This window comes from Engystomops pustulosus, chromosome 4 (genome assembly GCF_040894005.1).
Source record: "Engystomops pustulosus chromosome 4, aEngPut4.maternal, whole genome shotgun sequence".
Taxonomy (NCBI): Eukaryota; Metazoa; Chordata; class Amphibia; order Anura; family Leptodactylidae; genus Engystomops; species Engystomops pustulosus.
The window spans coordinates 61,547,762-61,574,184 of record NC_092414.1 but is presented as its reverse complement, the minus strand read 5'-3'; the positions used below and the strand labels follow the sequence as shown (position 1 = coordinate 61,574,184).

The 26,423-nt window shown below is 38.2% G+C and overlaps 1 protein-coding gene across 1 annotated transcript; it reads right to left on the bottom strand.

Annotated features, from left to right (window-relative positions):
- LOC140128976 (uncharacterized) lies at positions 1–21,416 on the bottom strand. Its single transcript, XM_072150648.1, has 10 exons — positions 21,260–21,416; positions 21,026–21,087; positions 20,161–20,226; positions 17,716–17,778; positions 16,266–16,319; positions 15,357–15,413; positions 13,974–14,048; positions 11,086–11,151; positions 10,546–10,724; positions 1–171 (listed from the first exon to the last, which is right to left on the bottom strand). Exons 1-9 carry the CDS (start codon positions 21,306–21,308, stop codon positions 10,569–10,571), a joined length of 648 nt encoding a protein of 215 aa, XP_072006749.1. The 5' UTR covers positions 21,309–21,416; the 3' UTR covers positions 1–171; positions 10,546–10,568.
- Positions 21,417–26,423: the final 5,007 nt, after the last annotated feature.

Below are 26,423 nucleotides of genomic sequence, written 5' to 3'. Positions count from 1 at the left end.
TTGTGCAGTTCTAGTCGTCTATTTTATTAGTTTTTGTGATTAGAGAAAGTAAATCAATGACAGTAAGAGAAAGTTATTCATTTTGGTAAAGAAGAAAAAAATCATCTGGAAATTATAGGACTTATTCTTTACTTCACTTCTTTTTCTTGGTGAAGAAAATTACAGAAGTTCCTGAAATAGAAAGATATTTTCAGTTTATTTTCCTGAATGTTAATGGACATTGTAGCAAATACAAAATGTGCCAGAATCAAGGTGCAATTTTCATGAAAAACCTGGCGGCATGTGCCTTACATCAAATATGTTGTTTACTAACACGTCTCACTTCTTATCTTCCCTGCGATCATTAAAAAGGGGCATGGTGTACCTAAAAGTGAGTTTAAAGGAAGCCACCACCACCATACACAGCGACACTTAATACACACGCGGACCAGGAATCTCGGGTATCTTTGTGGAGGACAGTGCCTATAGCTTATATGCAGTGCAGGTGGTCATAAAGTTCCTTTAAGGTGTGACCAACCTACCAAACCTTTTTCTTTGGGGGGCAGGAACCAAGCCCACTAATAAATGAAGAAATCGTTTAAGAACTAGCAAATCATCCACTAATGTATCATCCAGCATCAGCCACTGTAATAAATCTGCTACATTTTAACCCCTTAAGGACACAGCCATTTTACAGCTTAAAGGGGTATTCTCGTCTCGGCATTCACATTCAGTTTGATAAATCTGCCATATGTAAACATTTCTTCAATTAGATGTTATTAACCCCTTAAGGACGCAGCCTGTTTGCAGGTTAAGGCTCGCAACTTTTTTTTTAAATTTGACCAGTGTCTCTTCCTGTGGTAATAACTTTTCAACGCTTTAAGATATCTCTGTGATTTTGAGATTGTTTTCTCGTGAGACATTGTAGTTTATGTTAGTAGTGTCATTTCGGTGATCCGTTCCTTTTTGGGGGGGTAAAAATTCAAAAATTTAGGAAAAATTTGAAAAAAATGACTATTTTCAAAGTTTCAAATGTTATACTTTTTAGACAAAAAGTGATACCACAATTTTTTTTGATAGAAACCTTTTGCCATTGGTCTTCTTTTTATATCCATTATTTGTTTTAAGTTTCCATTTTTTTTATGGATGTGGGAAGGTTTGAAGTTTTAGTAGCAACTTCTCAGATTTTCTTGAAATTTGAAAAATGCAAACTTTTTGGTGATCAATTCAGTTTGGAAGTGCTCTATAAAGGCTTATGTACTATATACCCCCACAAGTAACACCATTTTATGAACCTAACATCTCAACCTATTCAAATCAGCATTTAAGAAGTCTGTTAACCCTTTAATTATTTTTGCGGAAGCATATGAAAATGGAGTGGAAATTTTGAAATTTCAATTTTTGATTTCAATCTTTCCAATTTAGCCCTAAAATGGATACATTCAGAAGGAATTTGAGGTAAATATATATTCCTAATTTCTTGCCCTGCTTCTTCCGAGTACGGCAATACCAGACATGTGGATGTCAGCTGCTGTTTCCCCGCACAGTGATGTCCAGAACAGAGTTAGCGCTACTGGGAATTTGGAAAGCCAATTTGGCTGCAAATATTTTGTGGTGCCACAGTGTAATTGAAGAGCCCCTGAAGTAAAAGTACAATAGAAAACCCCCCAAAATGTCACCATTTCGGAAACTAGACCCCTCAAAGAATTTATCGGTGGTTGTGGTGAGCATTTTAACCCCCGACACGCTGGTCAAAAATGAATGCAAAGTAAATGGTGCAGAGTAAAAATTGCATTTTTATCTCAAAAATGTCATTTTAGTGCCTCATATACTGTGCCCAACCCATGCCACTTTAGAAAAACACCCCAAAAATCATTCTGCGGGTTGTCCCGAGTACAGCAATACCACACATGTGCCAATAATTTACAGGCTGGGCACACAGTAGGGATGAGAACGGAAGGAGTGAAATTTTGATTTTCCAGCTCCGTTTTCACACGTTTGGATTTGGAGTGCCATGTCATGTTGGCAGGGCCCGTGAGGTGCCAGTGCAATAGAAACCCCCAATAAATGACACCATTACGGAAACTAGACCTCTCAAAGAATTTATCAGTGGTTGTGGTGAGCATTTTAACCCCCGACACGTGGGTCAAAATTGAATGCAGAGTAAATGGTGCAGAGTAAAAATTGCGTTTTTATCTCAAAAATGTCATTTTAGTGCCTCATATACTGTGCCCAACCCATGCCACTTTAGACAAACACCCCAAAAATCATTCTGCGGGTTGTCCCGAGTACAGCAATACCACACATGTGCCAATAATTTACAGACTGGGCACACAGTAGGGATGAGAACGGAAGGAGTGAAATTTTGATTTTCCAGCTCCGTTTTCACACGTTTGGATTTGGAGTGCCATGTCATGTTGGCAGGGCCCGTGAGGTGCCAGTGCAATAGAAACCCCCAATAAATGATACCATTACGGAAACTAGACCCCTCAAAGAATTTATCGGTGGTTGTGGTGAGCATTTTAACCCCCGACACGCTGGTCAAAATTGAATGCAAAGTAAATGGTGCAGAGTAAAAATTGCGTTTTTATCTCAAAAATGTCATTTTAGTGCCTCATATACTGTGCCCAACCCATGCCACTTTAGACAAACACCCCAAAAATCATTCTGGGGGTTGTCCTGAGTACGGCAATACCACACATGTGCCAATAATTTACAGACTGGGCACACAGAAGGGATGAGAATGGAAGGAGTGAAATTTTGATTTTCCAGCTCCGTTTTCACACGTTTGGATTTGGAGTGCCATGTCATGTTGGCAGGGCCCGTGAGGTGCCAGTGCAATAGAAACCCCCAATAAATGACACCATTACGGAAACTAGACCCCTCAAAGAATTTATCAGTGGTTGTGGTGAGCATTTTAACCCCCGACACGTGGGTCAAAATTGAATGCAGAGTAAATGGTGCAGAGTAAAAATTGCGTTTTTATCTCAAAAATGTCATCTTAGTGCCTCATATACTGTGCCCAACCCATGCCACTTTAGACAAACACCCCAAAAATCATTCTGCGGGTTGTCCCTAGTACGGCAATACCACACATGTGCCAATAATGTGTGGTACCAGTACAATAGAAACCCCCAAGTAGTGAACCCATTTTGGAAAGGGCACCCCTCAAAGAATGTATGTAGGCTTGTATGAGCATTTTAACCCCCAACACGCTGGCCAAAATTGAATGCAAAGTAAAGGGTGCAGAGTGAAAATTGTGTTTTTATCTAAAAAAAATGTCATTTTAGTGCCTCGTGTACTGTGCCCAACCCATGCCACTTTAGACAAACACCCCAAAAATCATTCTGTGGGTTGTCCCTAGTACGGCAATACCACACATGTGCCAATAATTTACAGGCTGGGCACACGGCAGGGGTCAGGAAGAAAGAAGCACAATTTAGGTTTTCAAGCTTCGTTTTCACTAGATTGGTAATGGGGGGTACCCCTGAGGTACCAGTACAATAGAAACCCCCAAGTAGTGAACCCATTTTGGAAAGGGCACCCCTCAAAGAATGTATGTAGGCTTGTATGAGCATTTTAACCCCTAAGGTGCTGGCTAAAATGTAATACAAAGTGAGTAGTGCAGAGAAACAATTGTATTGCAATTTATCAAATATGTCATTGAAGTGACAAAACTATTTTGCCCAACTCATGCCACTGAGGAAAAACACATCAAAAATCATTCTGCGGGTTACCCCGGTTAGGGCAATACCCCATAGGAGGCAATAATCTGTAGGATGGTGACACGGCAGGGCTCAAAAGGGAATAACTTGTTGGAGCACAGACATTGTACTTTTTTTTTTTCTTTTTGGCATCATGAAAGATTTGTAGTTGCCAATAGGGGCCAGTACAGTAGAAACCCCTAAGAACTGACCCTATTTTGGAAACTACACCCCTCCATGAATTAATCTAGGGGTATAGTTAGCATTTTAACCCCACAGGTGGACCCCTGAAAAAGTGCATAATGGATAGTGCATAGTAAAAAATATCTATTATGTCATTTTGTGCCCAGCTGCTGCCATGGGAGACAAACACCCTAAAAATCATGATGCATGTTTTCCCGGGTAAAGCATACGGGACAGTAATCTACAGGCTGGGCACATGGCAGGGCTTAGAAGGGAAGGTGCGGCATGATGTATAAGCTGTGCGTCAGGGTAACAACAGGGTACTCTAAAAATCCAGGGATGTATGATAAATTCGGAAGCAATCTTTCATACATAACCCTGGTTTTTCTGGGCATGTCTCACAGTGATGAATGGTGTCCTTCCGAATGCCATTTTTGGAGCACACCCTGCACCTCTTCTGTGTCCTTCCCTTGCTGGCTGTTTGGGGAACTACTCCTGGAAAGTTAGAGCGACACCTGGTGGTGGAAATTTTGATCGTCCCTACTTGTAAACTGTATGTATAATTTATACGATCGCAACATTGTAACATTTGTTCAGAGGATCGTAACGATTGTAGTATCATTGTATCTGATATCTAATATGGAATTATCTGATATCTAATATGGAAGTATATGGGAAATATAAAAACATTGCTGATGAGAAACCTAATGGAATACTAATCATTTTATATTATTAAACCTTATGTGTAAACTGATTTTATAGGGGTTTTGGAATGTATACAGAATAATGTTTGTTGAAAATAAAGTTTTTAGGAATATGTATAAAAGAAGGGACGAATGTTTGAGACGCTAGCAACGCCCCGGAAGAAGCCTTGCCGGCGAAACCCTGGGTCGGGCGGAGAGAAAGCTAGCGTCCCGTTATGTGAATTTTTGATATGCGCATTTTTACTTGATTTTTGTGAGTATAATGAACTGGAATAAATTTTAACCTTGTTGGAACGTACCACACCATCTGCCTGCATATTTTCTTCCAGTTACAATATAATAAAGGAGGAGAATGAGAGTGCGATGGTGCTAGTCTGAATGGTGACACACTTTCAGCAGGAGAAATTGAAGATTGGTGCTGTTCATCGAAGTTTTAGAAATCCTGGAGCTCCGGTTATAGTGAAAATATTTTTCTCTATTTTGTGGACTTTTTCAAAGACTGTGTGGACCGGTCTTATACCGTGAGTAGCTCCTTAAGGGGCAAAACTGTGCACCACAAACAACTGTGTTTTATTGCTATTTGTAAAGGTCCATAGTGTGTGCACTGTGCCCTAGTTAGGTTTGATGGTGGAAAAGTAAATGCTTTTAATTGTCATGCATTCAAGAAGGGTGTGACATATTACTTTTGATTTGCAATAGCCCATATATGTATATTGAAGGTGAGATTGTAAGTGAATATTTCCTTAAAAAACTTTGTATGTGAATACTGCTTTATACAAAGAATCTCTATTACCCTCAAGTTGAAGGTTTTAGGGAGGGTGGCATATGTTTTTGTTGATCTGTGGTAGTCCATATATCTATTGAATCTAATACCAGGAGTCAGTATTCTCTTAAAAAATATTGTGTGGAAACACTATTATATAGAAAGAACTTTTACACATAACAGTGTTTAAACGTATAATATTTGAATATGGATGTATTCGAGTTCCGAAGTGTAAATATATCCTGCAGAAGTCCCTGGAACCCTACGGCGCCTTCTTGGGGGTCCTTCCAGGTCACTGGAAGATGAGCACGAGGATGATGATAGGTAAAAGGGACCATCATCCCCACTAGCTGACTCGGTGTCAGAGGCAAGCATGTTATATGCCTCCAACACGGTGTACGTGTAATACGTGAGACATTGCACACAAAAAAAATAGAGAAATAGAAAAATTAGATAATGTGCACCAAACTACACGGATAAACCATCTAGCAGGCACACAAAAAAAAAAAATATAATGCACACCAAACTACACGGACAAGCCACACAGATAGCACACACAAAAAATAATGTGCACTAAACTACACGGACAAGCCGCACAGATAGCACACAAAAAAAAAAATAATGCGCACCAAACTACACGGACAAGCTGCACAGATGGCACACACAAAAAATAATGTGCACTAAACTACACGGACAAGCCGCACAGATAGCACACAAAAAAAAAAAGATAATGCACACCAAGCCACACGGACCAGCCGCACAGATGGCACACAAAAAATAATGTGCACTAAACTACACGGACAAGCCGCACAGATAGCACACAAAAAAAAAGATAATGCATACCAAACCACACGGACCAGCCGCACAGATGGCACACAAAAAATAATGCGCACTAAACTACACGGACAAGCCGCACAGATAGCACACAAAAAAAATAATGCGCACTAAACTACACGGACAAGCCGCACAGATAGCACACAAAAAAAATAATGCGCACTAAACTACACGGACAAGCCGCACAGAGAGCACACAAAAAAAAAGATAATGCACACCAAACCACACGGACCAGCCGCACAGATGGCACACACAAAAAATAGCTAAGTACGGGTACACCTACGGCGCTCTGGAAAAAAATATTACCAGGCACCAAAAAAAAACCTATGTGCACCGCGCAAAAAGGCGCTACAAATGCACCTAGCTTGCCCTAAGACAAACTAACTACCGCTAAGACTACTAAAGATTCTGTGCAGCGCTATTCACACGGCGCACTGAAAAGTGCGTCCAGTGCAGAACAACGCTAACACAGCGCACTGAAAAGTGCGTTTGGGTTCAGAAGGGACAGACAGGGAAAAACGGAAGACACGTGGGATCACACAAGGCGATCCCACAGGGAACACACAGGACACAGGAAAAAACAGATAGGGATGGGAATTTGTAGGGAACAATAGGGATCAGATAAGGATCAGAACACTATTTATAGTGTAAAAGTGTATTTTGGTGCACACAGTAACGCTCTTTCCTCTCTCCAGCGATACCAAACCAAAATGGTGCTGCTGGAGGAAGAGGAAAGTGCTAAAAGCAAGTTTTTTAGCCTAAAATCGCTGTAATTGGCCAGTCAGGTTTGACTGGCCAATCACGGCGATCGGCGGGCGGGACCGATTTGATTGGTCGGGTGACGGAGACAGGAACTCCTCCTGCCTCTGTCACCCAAATCTCGTCCCGATGTCACCACGTCTCTCGACGTGGTGACAATTCTAAAATAGTATGCGCTCGCGCCGTAGCTGTACTGCGCTGAGCGCTAATCGTCGGAAGCTGCGCAGTACAGCTACGGCGCGGAGCGCTAAGGGGTTAAAAAAAATGTTCCTGTGTGAAGATAATTTCTCATAAATGTAGTCATTTTGTCCCTTAGAAACGAGATAGCTTCCTCGGATACGACCACCTCTCCCCGAGAGATTGCACAAATAAACAAAAAGGTTTTGTATACGAAATGTCTGGGAATTTCTGCATGTCTCACAGCCGTCCTGTGGTAATGATTGCTGAATCCTGGTGGTCCGGCAGGACTCTATAGCCCAAGTCTGGCCACCGCTGCTAGAGTGTGACGTGGTCGTATCCGAGGAAGCTATCTGGTTTCTAAGGGACAACATGACTACATTTATGAGAAATTATCTTCACACAGGAACATTTTTTTTAATAACATCTAATTGAAGAAATGTTTATATATGGAAGATTAGTGAAACTGAATGTGAATGCCGAGACGAGAATACCCCTTTAAGGCTCAGTCCCATTTTTTAGATTCTGACCTGCGTCTCTTTATATGGTTATAACTTTTGAACACTTTTACTTATCAAAGCGATTCTGAGATTGTTTTTTCCCCACATGTTGTACTTCATTTTAGTGGTAAATTTTGGCTGATAAGTTTTGCGTTTATTTACAAAAAAAAGAAAAAAAATGATGAATTTTTAGAAAAATTTGCCATTTTCGAAATTCAAAATCACCGCGTTTTCAAGCAGATAGATTTACCACCTAAATAACATTTCCCATTTTGTCTACTTTACATTTTCATAATTTTTTAAATGTTTGGATAATTTATTTTGACGTCACGCGGCCTACAATTCGAATAGCGATTTTCCGTATTTTCAGCATTGACTATTTTGGGGATAAATACACAGCAGGGACAGCAGAGAGCTTCAAGAAGGGTCTAGATGCCTTTTTACACCTAAATAACATTGATGGTTATGTTATATAGAATTGTTTCCCATAAATCCCTTCCTCATCCAATCCCTTCCCTTCCTTGGTTGAACTTGATGGACAAGTGTCTTTTTTCAACCGTATAAACTATGAAACTATAAACTATGAAATACTGTTTGAAATTAAATTTTACATATTTAGCATCAAAAAACCCCTATATAACCAACCCATTTTCAAATCTGCACCCCACAAACTATCAGAAACCGCATTTACAAAGATTGTTAACCCCTTGATAGTAATTGAATCGAAATGGCGGTGAAATTTAGAATGGTCAAATTTTGTCGGTTATACTTTCATTTAGCCCTAAAATTTACACATTTACAAAAGATAAAAAGAGAAAACCCACCATAAACTTTGTTCTACAATTTCTCCTGAGTGCAGCGACCCCCCACATGTGGCCGTGACTTGTGTTATGGGGGCACAGCGAGGCGCAGAAAGGAAGGAGCACCATGCAGCTGCCAGGATTTTAGTTTTCTCGTTGCCCCCTTTTGAATGCTATAAAATTTTCGCTTTTCCGTTATTTGGGTCATGTGACGGCATTTTTTTTGCGCAATGAGATGCTTTTTCCAGTGTTACCATTTTGGGGTTGGTATCACCTATTGTTGAAAATTTAGGAACTTTTTTTGAGGTCATGAGGTCATGAGGTCATGGATTTTTTACTTTTTTTTTTTTTTCGTGTTCACCGTATAGCCTAATAATCCTGTTATCTTTATTCTATGGGTCGATACAATTACGGGGATACCAGACATTAATATTTTTTCTTATGTTTTACTAAATTTGCCAAATAAAACCCTAATGTGGGGAAAAATCTATCATTTTTGCATCGCCGTCTTCCAAGTGGCATAACATTGTTACGTTTTTGACTACAGAGCTGGTTGATGGCTTGTTTTTTGCGGGACATGTTGTTCTTTGCAACAGTATCATTCTGGAGTACATATGTTTTGTTGATCACTTTTTATTGCATTTTTAGTGGGATATAATAGGTAAAAATCATAATTTTGGGCGGGTTTTTAACGTTTTTTTTTTTACGGCGTTCATCATATGGGTTCAATAGTTATTTATTTTTATTCTATGGATTGTTACGGACGCGGTGATACTATATATGTGGGGTTTGTGTTATGATTTAGACTTTTTTGAGTGTTATATGTCTCTTTATATGTTTTGGGGCTTATGGGCATTTTTAGTGATTTATAAAGTTATTTTTTATTGAAAAACATTTTTTTTTACATTTTTTACTTGATCCACCATGGGATATGAACAAGCAATCATCTGATTGCTTGTTCATTATAATACTCTGCAATACTCATGTATTGCAGGGTATTAGCAGTGCCAGCATATGCAGATGCATAGGCTGACACTTTGCCTTTAAGATGACGTCACAGATGCCATCTTAAAGGTACCGCCTTCAGGCTTCTCTGTGGTCCCGATCGGACCCCAGAGGTGCCAAAACAGCGATCATCCCCCCCAAAAACGGCAGGGGGGGCGATCGTGGGGTAAAGACCCCCGGAAGGCATGTTAAATGCCGCGGTCGCGTTGACCGCGGCATTTAACGGGTTAAGCGCCCGCGATCGGAGCCCACTCCGACCGCGGGTGTTAGCCGGGGATGTCAACGGTAGATTACCGTTGAAATCCCGCGGCTAACGATGCCGGTTCGGCTGCTGTGCAGCGCTGAATCGGCATCGTCTGTGCAGTAGCTGTACTGCGCTGAGCGCTATTCGCGGGACTCAGCTACGGCGCAGAGCGCTAAGGGGTTAAAGCTGCCAAATCTAAGGGTTTTATTTATTGACTAAATATGGCATTGGACAAACACCACAAAATTATTTGTTTTTAAGTTTACTTAACTCTATACAATAGTCATATCTAATTAAAACCATTTTAACAAAGACCAATTTACAATTTCATCATTTAAAGGTGTATTCAGTTATTATTATACATTAACCACATGAACACCTCATTACATCAAATTTGCAGTTTACTGACACATTCTGGGTGTTTCTCCTCCCTGTGCTCAATGAAAAAAGGTGCATGGTCTACCTAAAAATGGCTTTAAAGGAAACCTTCCACCATCTACCATCATATAAGTTGTTATCATTGTCCTACACAGCGGCACTCAATGCACACGTGGACCAGTGAAGGTATCTTAAGAATCTTGGGTATCTTTGTGGAGGGCTATGGAGGGCAGTTTATATGCAGTGCAGATGATGTTCATTTCCATTTAAGCGGTGACCAACTCACCATCAACAACATCATCATCATTTATCATCCAGCATCAGGCACTGTAATAAATCTGGAACATTTTAAAGCCGTCAAATCTAAGGGTTTTATCTATTGAGTCAATATTGTAAATGGCAGACACCAAACAATTACTTTAAGTTTACTAAACTATACATTTAATATAATAGTCATGTCCATGCTTTAGTATATGTGTGTAGTATATGCATATGTAGAAAAGGAAAAACTTTACCTGTATTCAAAGGAATTGATAAATCAATCCTGAAGAATTCCACCAAGAAGTCCACTAAGAATTCCACCATCGTCTCCACCAAGAATGTCAGTGACACCGCCAAGCAGTGAACCTGCAAGACCTAAAATTGAATTAAGAGTGCCTGTCACCGCACCCAGAAGTGGACCGAGGAGGTTGGTCTGTATAATAAAAAAGAAAAAAAAGAAACATGAATAACATTTCTACTTTTCAAGTATAAGAATACAGCTATGAAGACTACTTTGGTAAATCTTCTATGAAATGTGTTCATCTTTATCACCAAGGAGGTTTGCAGTCAGTTTTATGGAATATTTCTGCCCTCAGTACACTGAGGATAAGATAATGCTTCAATGAATGTCTAATGTTTCTGCATTTATAGTAATAGTCTATACTTGGGATTGTATCATTTACAAATCTACCTACACTTTCACAGCTACTTACAGTTATCCAAATGCTGACTGCAGAAATCATCCTCCATAAAGCACATGTGCACATATATTTTATCATACAGTATTTACTTACGAGATTTGGTAGCAGTCCATTAAATATGCCAATAAAATTAAGACCTTCGGAAGCAGCAATCTTGTGCTGGAAAATTATCAAGAAAACCACTTCAAATGTTATTTTGTGGAGGCTAATTAATTCTATATATTTTTTATAGTCACCATTCTCCACCACTTAGGCTGGTTATAAACAGTATACAATCTATCTATCTATCTATCTATCTATCTATCTATCTATCTATCTATCTATCTATCTATCTACTTCAGGAAATGCAAAAAACAGCACACTTCAAGTAAAGTCCACTAGGGGCAGTGGGTGCACGCTCACAGGGACCAGGCCCCAGGTCCTTCAATAGCAAACTCCAGAAAAGTAAGCAGCACTCCAAAACAGCAATGGTTAAGTGATGAAAAAAGTGTTTCTTTTATTCCATGCTTCAAAGTACAGTGAAGTACAGCGACGTTTCGGCTCCAAGGAGCCTTTTTCAAGCTTGAAAAAGGCTCCTTGGAGCCGAAACGTCGCTGTACTTCACTGTACTTTGAAGCATGGAATAAAAGAAACACTTTTTTCATCACTTAACCATTGCTGTTTTGGAGTGCTGCTTACTTTTCTGGAGTTATCTATCTATCTATCTATCTATCTATCTATCTATCTATCTATCTATCTATCTACTGTATCTATCTAGTATTATATCAACCATTTAATACACACACTGACATACTCCATAATCATATGAACCAAACCCATCTCATTCTCATACCCATATATCCAACCATATTGTTTCAGAGCCATAGATCGCCTGGCTTTCTATAGAGAGGGGAGAGTGAGGAGCTCTCACATCCCCTCCATGATGCACTCAGCCGTATGCTAAGCCCTAGCCTAAAGAGGGCTATACAGATACCAGATTATATATTTACATACAAGATAGGTAAGACAGCACTTTATGGGGTCCTAACAATTTTTAATAGCTGTCAAGTATTTTTTTATTTTCATTAGAAAATTACCAAATTTTAATAAACATCCCTTTAACAGAGAATAGAATAAATACATTTATTTTACCCCCTCACCCTCCTCCCTTACTGGCTGGTGGTATATTACATAACACTGCAATAGTAACTTCAAACTATTCCAATACATATATACACTGGCCTATTAAACCCTTTGCCATTTCCTATATCCCTTCATAATATTTACCTAATACAATATTATCCAATTTTTCCCCCCAATCTTGGGTGCAGTTCTATTCTTCCAATTACACAAAAAAGCAGCAAACCTTTCATAGAGTAGAATATCTTTTTACTTTTCTGCTAACTCCAATTTTATGTACCCAAAATAATGATCTTAATATTGAATAATGCAACCAAATAACAATTGCATCTCGCCAAAATCTAGACTCCTCAATAGGAGCTAAGGTACAATCTTTATCACCCCATAGTGGAGTTATCTGTGAAAAACCCTTCCATTCTACTTCTGATTTCGCGTTCTTCCAAACCCACTGCTTCAAAGTGAATAATGAATAGTTATATACTTATTACTACAATAAGCTCCATATGGGTTTGCAATTTTTAACTGCTGCTATGCCAGAAAACATTCATAAAAGCAATGATAAGTGTCCCCCATATGTTGTAAGCACTCAAGTATTCATGTGTAAAGAATATTTCCTATATCACAATCAACTATATTTTCCAGAATCTGGGAGAGCTAAACCTCCCTCTTCTATCCGTGAATGCAACTTTCCCAAACTTATCTGTGCCTTTCTACCCCTCTATAATAGATCCCTTTTTAGAATTCAGCAATGCCCTCTCCATACACTGTATCCTTTTTCTTAAACCGAGAGATAAAATCCTGAACTAGCCCCCTTAGATTTGCCTACAGTGAAAAAATTGAATAGAAAAAGATGACCCATGAGTCACCTCTGTTTATCAATGTAAACCACAAAGGAAAGTGATTCTTGCGGATTCTTTGTGGATTTTTTTTTTCAACACCCCCGATTATTTGCCATAGTCAGATCAATCCTGGAGCTTTATAGTAACATGAATAACCTTGTCTGGATGGGTGCCTCTCTCCAGGGGCTCTCAGACTAATCTCCTTCAACAGTCTGCCGAAAATAGTAGTCAATAGCCCTGTCTGTACTGCTGCTTCTGCTGATGAAATCAGTTTGATTATAAAGTTATCTAAACCAATAGAAACCACCCACTTTTCCTCAATTGATTAATGCCCACCAGTCGCTTCTCCGTCCCCTCATTACGCCCTCCCCCCACACTACATTTCTAGGACAGAACAACCCTAGACTCATCTCAGAGTATTACCTCTGCTAGGGATGATCGGCCCACCTTAAAGCCCGACCTCCTAGTTCTTTAAAATCCTCTCTGCCCATTCGTTAGCCTCTGCAGAATTTTCACATAACAGTTTTCTCTTCATGTATAATTTTGAGCTTTGCTGGAAAGGATACGAAGCATAACAAACCCCTAGCCCTCAGCTTTTTTTCAAGAGCAACATAACTGGCCATTTATTGTATCTCTTGGGGGGAAATCTGGAAAGATCATGATTGGAGCATTGTTATATTCCAATTATTCAATATTTTTGCACTCTGATAATATTATCCCAATCCCTAGATGAAAGATGACACACCAGAATACTTTTCGGTGGTGCACCTGATGGACGCAGCTAAATTGGGATTCTATGTGCTCTATCCACCAAGAAGATCCTGGTGCAAGTCCCTTTTGGGAAAAAAGACTCCAACCAAATGCTGACATAAATTCTGTCATGTCTTCTCCCTCTGCTCCTTCAGGGAAGCCCCCCACTCTTAAATTATTCCCCCTAGTTGTCATGTATAGCAATACTTCCATTTGTGTTTCTGCTCATATTAAACACTGTAAAAGATATGAGTAAGAATATGTAGTAATTACCGCTGTGCAACAGATGGCAGCAATAAGTACATCAATTCTAGCATTGACTCTTGCAGCTAATGCCGGGTTATTTGTCTGTAATAAAAACAAGTATTAAAATGTATGGCAGACCATAACATGAAAGAAATGAGAGAAAATATTACTTCTAAAATCAGTTATTAATACTTATTAATGCACTTTTCACAGTCACAAATTAGAACCTGGAAGTGGATTCTATATAATTGCTTCACAATTGAGGTGACTATATCATCCATAAGTTATGCAGGTGACTATACAATTTTTTATTTATGGGGGTGAATTTATCCTTAATGACTATATCATCAATTAGTTATGCAGATGAATATGCCATTGGTTAGGTATGGAGGCGACTATATCGTTTATTAGTTCTGCGAATAACTATTGATCCTTGATTAAACAAATGTCCCCCCCCCCGGTAGTTTTGCTTTCAAGAAAGGCATCCAGACCTCTCTAAACATGTTCAAAGAATCAGCCATTCTCACTGCTCTTACAGTTAAGAATCCCTGTTTATGGCAATATTAGAACAGCCTCTCCTCTAGAGGGTAAGGATACCCCCTTGTCCAGGTCAAAGGCCTAGGTATAGAAGATCTTTGAAGAGATCCTTGTACTGTCCGTTCAGGTATGTGTACATTGTAACAAGCTCTCCCCTTAGTCATCTTTTTTCTAAGCTGAATAACACCAAGTTTTGTAATATTTCATTGTGATCGTGTTCTAGTTCTACTATGTCCTTTTTATACACTGGTGCCCAAAACTGTACACAATATTCCATGTGTGGTCTGACCAGGGATTTGTATAAAGGCAAACTATGTCTTTATCATGAGAATCTGTTCCTCTCTTGATATATCCCATAATTGTATTTGCTTTATCAGCAGCTGCCTCATAAGTTACAAATATAAGTGATAAGTTATGGAGGTTACTTTATCATCCATTAGTAATTGAGGTGACTATATGATTAGTAATGGAGGCGTCTATATCATTGATTAGCAATGGAGGTGCCTATATAATGGTTATATATGGAGTTGACTACTGTATATCAATGATTAGGGATGGATATGCCTATTTTATTAATTATGTATGGAGGTGGTCATTGATTAGCGATGAAGGTGCCTATATAATTGATTATATATGGAGTTGACTACTGTATATCATTGATTAGGGATGGATATACCTATTTTATTGATTAGGTATGGAGATGGTCATTGATTAGCGATGGAGGTCACTATCGCTTATCACCTACTCATCACTTTGGTCCCCACACTCTACTTCTGAGTCCGCATTATATTCAGAAGGTGGTCTTGTCCAGTGTTAGACAGCGGATTAAGCTGGGGAACTTATCTTTTGAAATACAAAAGTTTACCACATTACCTCAAAGGCCGTTTGGACTGTCCTTTTGTCAGCTGCAGGCAGGTCTAGGCAGAGCATCTGTTAAAATGTAAAAACATCCTGATCAGTTTGAACAAGAATAAGATTATTAAAGTATTGTTTGCTTCCATGATCTTGGGGCATTTTCTGTAGAGACATAAAGGAATCTTAAAAACCTAAAAAAGCTTCTAGGCCCCTCTTGAACTTGTCCAGTGTCTCAACCATCACAAGCTCCTGTGGCAAATGGTCTCATAGTCTCACTGCTCCTACAGTAAATAATATCTGCCTATTACGATGAAGAGTATGTCCACTTTTAATTGTTACAGACTATTTGTGTAAAATCATCCCTGTACTGTTCATTCAAGCATTGAGTCAATGTGAGTGAGGGCTCTATTTTTAACAATTCCTAAATCTAGCCACTTTTTGATTATTGGACATGCTGAAGCCATAGCAGGTGGTCCCACAATGAACAATTACAACTATTACAAGTACATTGAACTGTAGAATTTCAAAACTAAAAACCTATAAAACTTTGGTGCCATCTTCATACTCTGTATTTATGCAGGGCCGAAGAGCTCCTCAAGTTCTTTCCTGTCTTTCCTGTGTATGAGTCATCAATATTAATTCCTGGATAAGATCTTTAAGGATGAGGATCCACAGGTCTAGGTTCATTGCAAACTATTCATTGCAAACATTATGCCAGCTGAAAATTTTTGACAAGTATCTTCCCCGGATCTCCCCATATAAGACCTCCTTTGGGCACAATTGTCCATTTTTTCCTATATATAAAGTGGGCTGTATGAGATAAAGAAGCCGCAAGCAAATTCTAAGTCATTACCAATTCCACCTACATCAGAATAAATCCCCATAGAATAAATGACATGATAATATATAATGAAGCAAATACTTTACCACTTCATCAACAATAACTCCGGCAGAGCATCCCTTGAAGTCAGCAACAAGTTTCTACAATCAATGAAGAATATTTTCAGTAATTTACATGATCAAACATAAGCATAGCGAGGAGAAACATCTGCCTACACGTTATAGCAGATAATGTGATTATCATAGACATCACCTGTTCTGAACTCTTCTGGGAACTCTCCTAATCTGTCCTGCAGTTTGTGCTTTACCATGTCTGTTATGCTCCCATTGTGCGAAGGGTTTAAAGGACACCTGTCATCAGGTCTGTGTCACTAGTCCTGTCACCTCTTCCTGTTGGAGCAGCTCACAAGAATCCCATCCCAGCCTTTATCTGGTTATTTCATACATTAATCATTGTAAAATCATCTATTCTTTATCATGTAAATGAGGCTGGTCACAAGGTCAGAGGCAGTGATGTCACCCCTGTTACCACTCCCCTCTCCTCCCCCTGCTCATGTCTGTGTGTAATGTATAGTAAAGCATGGCTAGTGTGTGCTGCATCTGCTGACATGCTGCATCCTCCTAATATACATGTGAGAGACACAGACATCAGCTACACATAAATCTGACATGTTCTGCTGTAACATGGCTGTATCCTGGAGCTGCTGTATCTCTCCTATATACACACATGCACACACAGCCTGCAGGGGGCGTGGCCACCAGCACCAGGAAGCACATCATTATACAGCCTCACATCATTATACAGGCTGTCAGTCATGCACTGGGGGTGTGGCTGTGCCTCCCACTCATGAATAGAGTGGACAGCTTGAATATGCTAATGCTTCATTGGACATTTCACAGGTCATTTGCATACAGCTTTAGGACCTCATTGCTTGGGTTTACAGGCATGTAGAGGGACAATGAAGGGATAGAGGCAATGCTCTCTAATGGCAGTTTATGAAAATATATTTAGTTTAGGGGGGTTATTTTGCATGACGGGTTCTCTTTAACATTTGAGCAAGGTTCAGCTTTGAAGCTTTATAAGATAGTTACACCCGTAAAATGAATGTAAGTAGAAAGCTTCTAAGCAGGTTTAACTCAATGGAAATAAATATTCTGGATATAACTATTCAGCCATGAAAATAAAGGATTGGAAGGACCCACAGATCAGATATGGCCAAGTTGTGTCAAGCATATGTGACCACTTGTAGTACCAAGAGCTGACTACCCCCTTCCTTTCTTGCTATGTGGTTCAACGTACTGACCCGTTATTAGAACTCGGGAAATAAAAACTATAGATATCAAAAACAGTTTATCAATGAAGAACAGGAAATTTCAGCACCCTATGAAAGTTTAGTCAGACCTTTGATTTAAAAATTTGTTATCTGATCAATATATTGTTGACAATGAACACACTGATATACACCAGGATAGTGCAGTATAGGAATCTGCCAGTCACAGAAATAAGACTATGGCTACACAGAAAAGCTTTACTTACCACAATTGAGAAGACTTGACTCAGAAGACAGACCTTTTCATCTGAGTTTTGCATATTGCGGGACTAGAGAAAAAGCGGAAGTGGAAGTAATGTACAAAATACCCTGAAGGATTACAGGTGCAAAATAACAAATTCTATTTTAAAGTAAATATCCGTGCACAAGTTATACAGTTGTACGATGTATAAACTCCTATAACATGAGTACATGTAATTTATAAACATGTTTACTGCATGTACATTTTGCGCAGCATTACTTCTCCTACTGCTTACTGTCCCCCTTCCCCCACAAAAAAATAATATACTAATAGTATATTACTAATAATAATATTAATAGTATACTAACAGTCCCTGGTTTTGTAAAATAATCTGTAGGTTTGTTCTTAAGTTGAATTTGTATGTAAGTCGGAACTGTTTATTTTATAATTGTAACCTCAGCCAAAATTTTTTTGGTCCCTGTTACAATTGGATTTTAAAACCTTTGGGTTGTTACAAGAACAGCTGATCATTGTAGCCTAAAGTACAGAAGTACAGTAAAGTGTACCTTCATCCAGAGGGCTGCTCTTAACTAGGGTTTGTTTTTTAGGTTAGGTGTTTTTAAGTCGGGGATACCTGTGAGTGTGTATGTATGTATGTATGTGTGTATATAATATACTGTTTGGTTCAAGAACATCTTGGAAAATATTCACAATTTGAAGTATAGGAAACAACAAAAATTAACATGAATTCCTGGATAAATAGTACAGTTATCTGTTAGTGTTATGGGGCCTTATAAAGATTGATCAAAGATATTAATCAATAGTGCAAATGATAATTGTTAACATTGTAATAACATTTATAAAATTATTTTCCTGTTTGTTTTTTTCCCCCTGTCTTTCTTCTATGCTGTAGATATAAGACTTTGTATATAAGAGTACAGCTGATGGCTGGTTCAAGCAGAAACATTTCTATTTATTAAAATATCTTTATTCCTTTCCCTTATAAAGAATGGCTGGACCATTCTACAAACTCTTTACTTCATCCTCATTGCACCCTCACTCCTACTGTTTTATATGACTATGATATCACTCTGTAATGTCTTATTTCATTTGTGTATGTCTCCTATAATCTGTTAAGTATTGTGTAATTTGTGCTATATATATAAAGATTATTATTCTACATTTAAGCAGTTTGTGTAAATCTACAGGAGAGACATAAAAGAACCTGATCTAATGACTTAAATATTTACAGTAAAGGCTCTAATCTCCCCAGAGAGTAGAATCATTATGGTAAATATTCTGTATGTATCTTTGGCCTCCTTATCTCTCTGAAGTGTGCAGAGCTTAGAAGGCTTTCACATACACTGCAGAGTACAGGAGAAAGGCGGAGGAAGAAGGCACATAGAAGCTTCTTTTCTTACTGAAATGTATTACACAGTTTGCATTTATCACCCACTCTATTTTCAAAATGTTTGTAAAATAAAAAAAAATTGCTTCAAAGGATTAGTTGCTCTTTGAAGAGTAAAAGACAATAAGAAAAATATATAGAAAGAACTAGTGGCACAGCCTTAACACCGTACTACGGGGGTAAAAGCCTAGAGAAGGATTCAGCTATAAAAAAGGAACAAATACAGCTTTTCACAACAAAAAGAATTGCAAGAAAGTTTCTTCTTGTGCTGCATTTAAGCTTTAATTTCATATCTTTATACTTAAGAAAAGAAATCTGAAACATAGTTTCATGGCATAAAACCCTTTGTTGTAATTATATTTGGATTGGAGTGCTACCATTTTTACTTTTATGCATAGATAGTTGGGGTAGAAAATTGGCAGCACTTTAAACGCTGTGTCCACGTTTGTAACTCCTATTTAGCATTGTTTCAGTTCTCCATCAAACTATAAGGACCTTTCACTACCTGCAGGGACTATTTTCAGGCGTTATTTAGCATTGCTTCACTGATTTGGGAATACATTTTAGCCCTCACAGAGACCACACAGAGATCATGTTTAGATCTCTACTGTCAAAAATGTTAAAGGGGTTTTTCCATTTCAGTAAATTAACGTTCAGTAAATTTTCCAATATACTTTCTGTATCAAATCCTTACAAGACCTCTGCTTGCTTTCCTCTGTAGAAAGCTTCTATGTTTACTTCCAGTGGATAGAAATCTGCTGATTACTCTCTGTGATATAACGAGCTGTGCACCTGTGTGACCACGGTCAGATTTCTGTCCACTGGAAGTAAAGATATAAGCTTTCTATAGAAGGACAGCAAGCAGAGATCTAGAAAGGAATTGATACAGAAAGTATATTGGAAAATTGTATAACTTTTTATACAAACAATAGCACTAATTTGCTGAAATGGTAATACCCCTTTAAGCTAAGATTTCTTCTCCACAATGCTAATCTGGTTCTCAGCTGTCAGAGTGATTTTAAAAGAAATAAGATAATGCAAAAAAGCTAGAGTTAGTCTTACCTTCAGATCTTCGTATTTGGCAACAATCTCAGCAACCATTGTAGCCAATGTTTTGAGGTTAGAAAGCTTAAAAAAAAAATTAGCAATTAATATGAATCATAAAGGAGTAACCTTTATACCTAAGTTTCCTAGTGTTTTTTTTTTACATTTGCTCTCTGAAGATTTAATATCTGTCACATGACAAACTGACTTACAATTTTATTTTGCCTTTAAAATAAAATGTCCTTATTGTTACTTGTGTTAGTTATCATTATAGAAGAATTCTGCCTAAGGCAGAATTCAAATTAATACTAACTGGGACATAAACACTTTCAAGTAACTTTATTGTAGTTTGTATATCATTATAGAAGACATGTTTTTTTTTTTTTTTAATATTACATCAAATGTCATCTGAATGTAAATTTGTATTGTTTCCACGGTCTACAAAATTGAAAAATGCAAGCCCTTCCTATTTAGAAACTAAACCCTTAAAGGACATCCATCCCCAGCATCAAGGATTGTAAACCAAGCACACTGACATCCTGGTGTGTGCCCCCTCTGGCAGGATCTGTTTTTTTTTATTAGCTTTTTCTGCCATGGTTTTTACAAAAAATAAAAAAAAGGCTGTAAAATTTCTGCATATGAGCTTGATGGGCTCTGGGCTTCATAGGTATTAATAGAGCCTGGAGCCCCTCAGGCTCATTTGTGTATTTTTAAAGCCTTTTTTTTTCTTAAAAACAAGGGCATAAGTAGCTAAAATAGAGAGAATCTTCAAATTATTGCTTTGCTTTCAGATTTCTAAAAAATGTTATGTCCTTTTTCATTGAGAGTAACAATTTATAAATATGTGGTATATAGGTTATTAAAGAAGGACATATATACTTACACCAATTCTTTTAGGGCATGACTGTAGGCCACCACTAGTACCAACAAGTCCATTGGCAGTATCTAAAATAAACAAATATCACTTTAAGATGTATACGGTTTCCCATTCTTTAATAGTTATTATTGTTGGTGTGAAAACTAGCAACATATAATACTATACCGGCATTACCTATACATAATAATTGCTATTTATTACACTCAGGTACAACATTTTAAAATAGTAGAGGTGTCTTACCCAAGCTACTGCTTAAACCCAGAAGCAGGAAGGCAATGGCGATCTTCATAATTGCAGTTGTTGGTTGTAAGATTTCTCCTTAAGGTACCAACCACAGATAAGTTACACTAAGGGAAGCGGCTCCATTTATGCGCTGAGGAGACAGCTCGAGGGTGTTGACTTTAACGTCATTGTTGGCATTTGGCACAAGAGAAATTCATCATCTTTTTCATCTTCTATCCTTAATACTTAGAAATTATCCACGCTTCTTAATACAAATAGTTGGCAAACCTTGTGTTATTATCTTATTGTTTCCACCTAACCTTACTTTAGTCTTAACGTTAAATCGTAAAAGCCTTTTTGGGTTTGTGGATTCACTTTAATTGTAATACTGAACTAAGTTACATTGAAGCGCTATATATAAGAATCTATAAGAAGACTGAAGACAAATAACATATTTCACATTGATAGCTCATTATTTGTAGTTATCTCTCGCAGTAATAATTACTTCCATATGGAGTGTGAATAATAATCTGCTGATTACTTTGTCATCAAAGCCACATATAATGTAAATACTATAATATAAGGACAATACTATAGTACAGCTATAGAATACATACAGAGCATAACTATAAAATGTTTATAAAAAATCAAAATTACAAATGAAAAAATCTTATCACGAACAGCCAGAGGCTAAATCCATTATTCAATTACCATCAAGAATGTATTGTAATATCTAATGTCAAGTATTTTTTACACAACTAGACACCCAGGGGCAGGTGGTCTGCAAAACATCCAGAAATCTATTGACATATGGTTGTCATTCACCTCAATAATAGCAGTCACATACAAACAGGGCACTTGGCTCCCAGCTTCTTGCTAAAAAATATTCATTTTCCCTTTGGGGACACCCATGTTTGCTAGTTGTGAATTTTGATTTAATCTTTACACTTCCATAGATGTTTTTTTAACTTGATGCACTTCTATGAGGTCTTGTTGTCTTTATTTTTTTTAGAAATTTTATGAAGCATCAAAATGTTTATTTATTTTTGGGCAACAGGAGACAAAACAGCAATTCTACATTTTTGTTTTATTTTTAATGCTATTTTCCAACCATTGGGAGGCTAATGATATGTTAGCCTTATCTAAGCTTGAGTTTGGTTAGATAATGTACTATTGTTACTCATGCTGTATGCAGAGATTAGGGAAGTCATTCGGATTAAGTGTAATTCGATCAGTATTAGAAAAACTCTGATCCCAAAAAAATGCTTCATTTCGAATTTGAAATTCATGGAAATTCATGTAAACAAAGGCAGGGGAGGATTGATTTGGCCATGGGCCCTGGGCTGTATAAAAATTGTAGGTCATTACAAGTCTAAAATTTTTTATTCCATTTACTTCCTTCATGTGGAACTAGAACCAAGCTACCTGGGAAAGAGTAGGTTCCCTTCTGTTCACTTTTAGTTCTGAAATTTGAGAACCTTTTGATGACCTTTAAAGTACCTGGAAGGACCCTTTTATAAGTACATGTTGAAAGCATGAGAGGCCCTTCTCTTTATTATATCTAAAGGGCAGTATGAAACTTGGCCATTGGTTCAAGTGCTCATGGGCTCCCTAAAGGCCTCCAAAACCACCTTATAATTCTCTACTGCATCCAGTTCCTTCTCAACAACAGACTCTCCAGGCCATACAGTGTATTTTGCAGATTTATAGTCAACCAAACCTTCATCAACATTAAACCTTTCTTGTCAACCTTCAAAAATCATGGAGTGACAGGTGCATCCTTGATACTTCATTCATTGGACCCACACCATTGCCAAATATTGAGACCAACACCACTCGGCATGTTGTCCTCTATCCTGTGTATAACAGTTAACTTGAACTTTTTTTTAAAGCTATTTACATGTAACCAAAGACCTTAAAACTTTCCTCTGTGGATACTTGTGTGTTCATTTGCAAGGTTCCTGTACAGAGGATTATGTGACTATTTTAAAGAGGAAAATACGTAGATTCTCGGAAGCATCACAAACCTTTGAGCGGAAGCCAGAAGTGGAATAAACGCTTTAATGATGTTTTCCTAAGAGCTTATCAGCCACTAATATCCTGAGTAGAAATAATCACTCTCACTTAGAAGTTATTAAGTTAAGTCTTGTGACTTATTAAGTAAAATAGTACACACTGGCTTAAGATTAACCCCTTAGCGCTCTGCGCCGTAGCTGTACTGCGCTGAGTCCCGCGATTAGCGCTCAGCGCAGTACAGCTACTGCGCAGAGCCGATGCCGGTTCAGCGCTGTATAGCAGCCGAACCGGCATCGTTAGCCGCGGGATTTCAGCGGTAATTTACCGCTGACATCCCCGGCTAACACCCGCGGTCGGAGTGGGCTCCGATCGCGGGTGTTTAACCCGTTAAATGCCGCGGTCAACGCGACCGCGGCATTTAACATGCCTTCTGGGGGTCTTTACCCCACGATCGGCCCCCCCGCACCGTTTTCGGGGGGGCCGATCGCTGTTTTGGCTCCTCTGGGGTCCGATCGGGACCCCAGAGAAGCCTGGAGGGTTTACCTTTAAGATGGCGTCTGTGACGTCATCTTAAAGGCAAAGTGTCAGCCTATGCATCTGCATAGGCTGGCACTGATAATACCCTGCAATACATTAGTATTGCAGAGTATTATCAAGAACAAGCAATCAGATGATTGCTTGTTCATATCCCATGGTGGATCATGTAAAAAATGTACAAAATAATGTTTTTCAATAAAAAATTACTTTATAAATCACTAAAAATGCCCATAAGCCCCAAAACATATAAAGAGACATATAACGCTCAAAAAAGTCTAAATCATAACACAAACCCCACATATATAGTATCACCGCGTCCGTAACAATCCATAGAATAAAACTAAATAACTATTGAACCCATATGATGAACGCCGTAAAAAAAAAACGCCAAAAACCCGCCAAAAATTATGATTTTTACCTATTATATCTCACTAAAAATGCAATAAAAAGTGATCAACAAAACATATGTACTCCAGAATGATATTATTGCAAAGAACAACATGTCCCGCAAAAAACAAGCCATCAACCAGCTCTGTAGCCAAAAACGTAACAATGTTATGCCACTTGGAAGACGGCGATGCAAAAATGATAGATTTTTCCCCACATTAGGGTTTTATTTGGCAAATTTAGTAAAACATAAGAAAAAATATTCATGTCTGGTATCCCCGTAATCGTATCGACCCATAGAATAAAGATAATATTATTATTAGGCTATACGGTGAACACGAAAAAAAATAAAAGTAAAAAATCCAGTACAGAATTGATGCTTTTCTACGCATGACCTCAAAAAAAGTTCCTAAATTTTCAACAATAGGTGATACCAACCCCAAAATGGTAACACTGGAAAAAGCATCTCGTCCCGCAAAAAAAATGCCATCACATGGCTCAAATAACGGAAAAGCGAAAATTTTATAGCCTTCAAAAGGGGGCAACCAGAAAACTAAAATCCTGGCAGCTGCAGGGTGCTCCTTCCCTTCTGCGCCTCGCTGTGCCCCCATAACACAAGTAATGTCCACATGTGGGGGGTCGCTGCACTCAGGAGAAATTGTAGAACAAATTTTATGGTGAGTTTTCTCTTTTTATCTTTTGGAAATGTGTAAATTTTAGGGCTAAATGAACATATAACCGACAAAATTTGACCATTCTAAATTTCACCGCCATTTTGATTCAATTACTATGAAGATCTCAAGGGGTTAACAATCTTTGTAAATGCTGTTTCTGATAGTTTGAGGGGTGCAGATTTGAAAATGGGTTGGTTATATAGGGGGTTTTGTAGCTAAATATGTAAAATTTGATTTCAAACAGTATTTATCCCCAAAATAGTCAATTCCGAAAATACAGAAAATCGCTATTCGATTTGTAGTCCGCGTGACGTCAAAATAAATTATCCAAACATATCAAAAATTATGAAAATGTAAAGTAGACAAATGGGAAATGTTATTCTGCAAGTTATTTAGGTGGTAAATCTATCTGCCTGAAAACGCGGTGATTTAGAATTTCGAAAATGGCAAATTTTTCTAAAAATTCATCATTTTTTCTTTTTTTTGTAAATAAGCGCAAAACTTATCAGCCAAAATTTACCACTAAAATGAAGTACAACATGTGGGGAAAAAACAATCTCAGAATCGCTTTGATAAGTAACAGTGTTCAAAAGTTATTACCACAGGAAGAGACACTGGTCAAATTTCAAAAAAAAGTTGTGAGCCTTAACCTGCAAACAGGCTGCGTCCTTAAGGGGTTAAAGTGTCTTCATGCAAATAAAAATATATATATATAAATCAGGGAAAAATGTACTGTATTTAATTCCTGTAGCTGTTGCAAATGCAAACTTTATTTTAGCAAGAAAGGGACACTGTTTAAGTCATAATAATTAAGTCATACGTTTACTCACCTATGTTTAAATTAGATACAACTAATCATGGGGATAGGGGGCTTAATCATGTCACTCACCGGGTGGCTCCTCCAGGCTTGTGGTTGAAATATTGCACAGACACAATTGCAGCTGCTTCTCCTAACTTGAGCCTCCTGACCTTACCAACATGTACAGTACTGCAACATGGTCATTTGTTTGGTTCACAGTCTTGGAATGGTAACGTAACCCTGATGTAAGAATACATTGTTAGAAAAACAGAGCAAAGCATCATAACCAGTAAATCTTGCTGGATGAAATAGGCCAGTGGAGAGAAGGGGATTAGTGTTAACTAAACTCAAATCCCCAACTACCCCAAAAGCAGAGCAGCCAATAAACCAGCTTTTAGCCCCATAGCAACCACAAGCAGGCCCAGTTTGAGCATGGTAATTGGCCGACTGAAACATGTGACCCCTTGTTCGCTAAATCCATGCATTTCTAAAATGCAGCATCTATATCCACTGTATCTGGGGTTTATTAAAGAGCAGTGTTCATGTTCTCTCACTTTTCTATCATGGTTCCAGTCGTGAAATCAAGGATTTTATTTTATCTTTTTAGCACAAATCCAGTAGGTTGAGTACTGGTGGCTATGAGAAAAAACAGGCCCTTGATCTCACTGAAATATAAGATGATTTGGGAAAAACTAGTCCCTTCCTCTCACTGTGATAAAAGATGCAGAAGGACCAGTGTTGATGGGTGAGATGGGCCAAACTAAAGCTT

Excerpts from the sequence above, each read along its gene's own strand:
- LOC140128976 (XM_072150648.1), bottom strand. The coding sequence starts at position 21,308 with ATGAAGATCGCCATTGCCTTCCTGCTTCTGGGTTTAAGCAGTAGCTTG. Across the intron at positions 16,320-17,715 it reads GTCAAGTCTTCTCAATTGTG|AAACTTGTTGCTGACTTCAA; the intron begins GTAAGTAAAGCT and ends CATTGATTGTAG. Across the intron at positions 14,049-15,356 it reads CAGTCCAAACGGCCTTTGAG|ACAAATAACCCGGCATTAGC; the intron begins GTAATGTGGTAA and ends TTTTTATTACAG.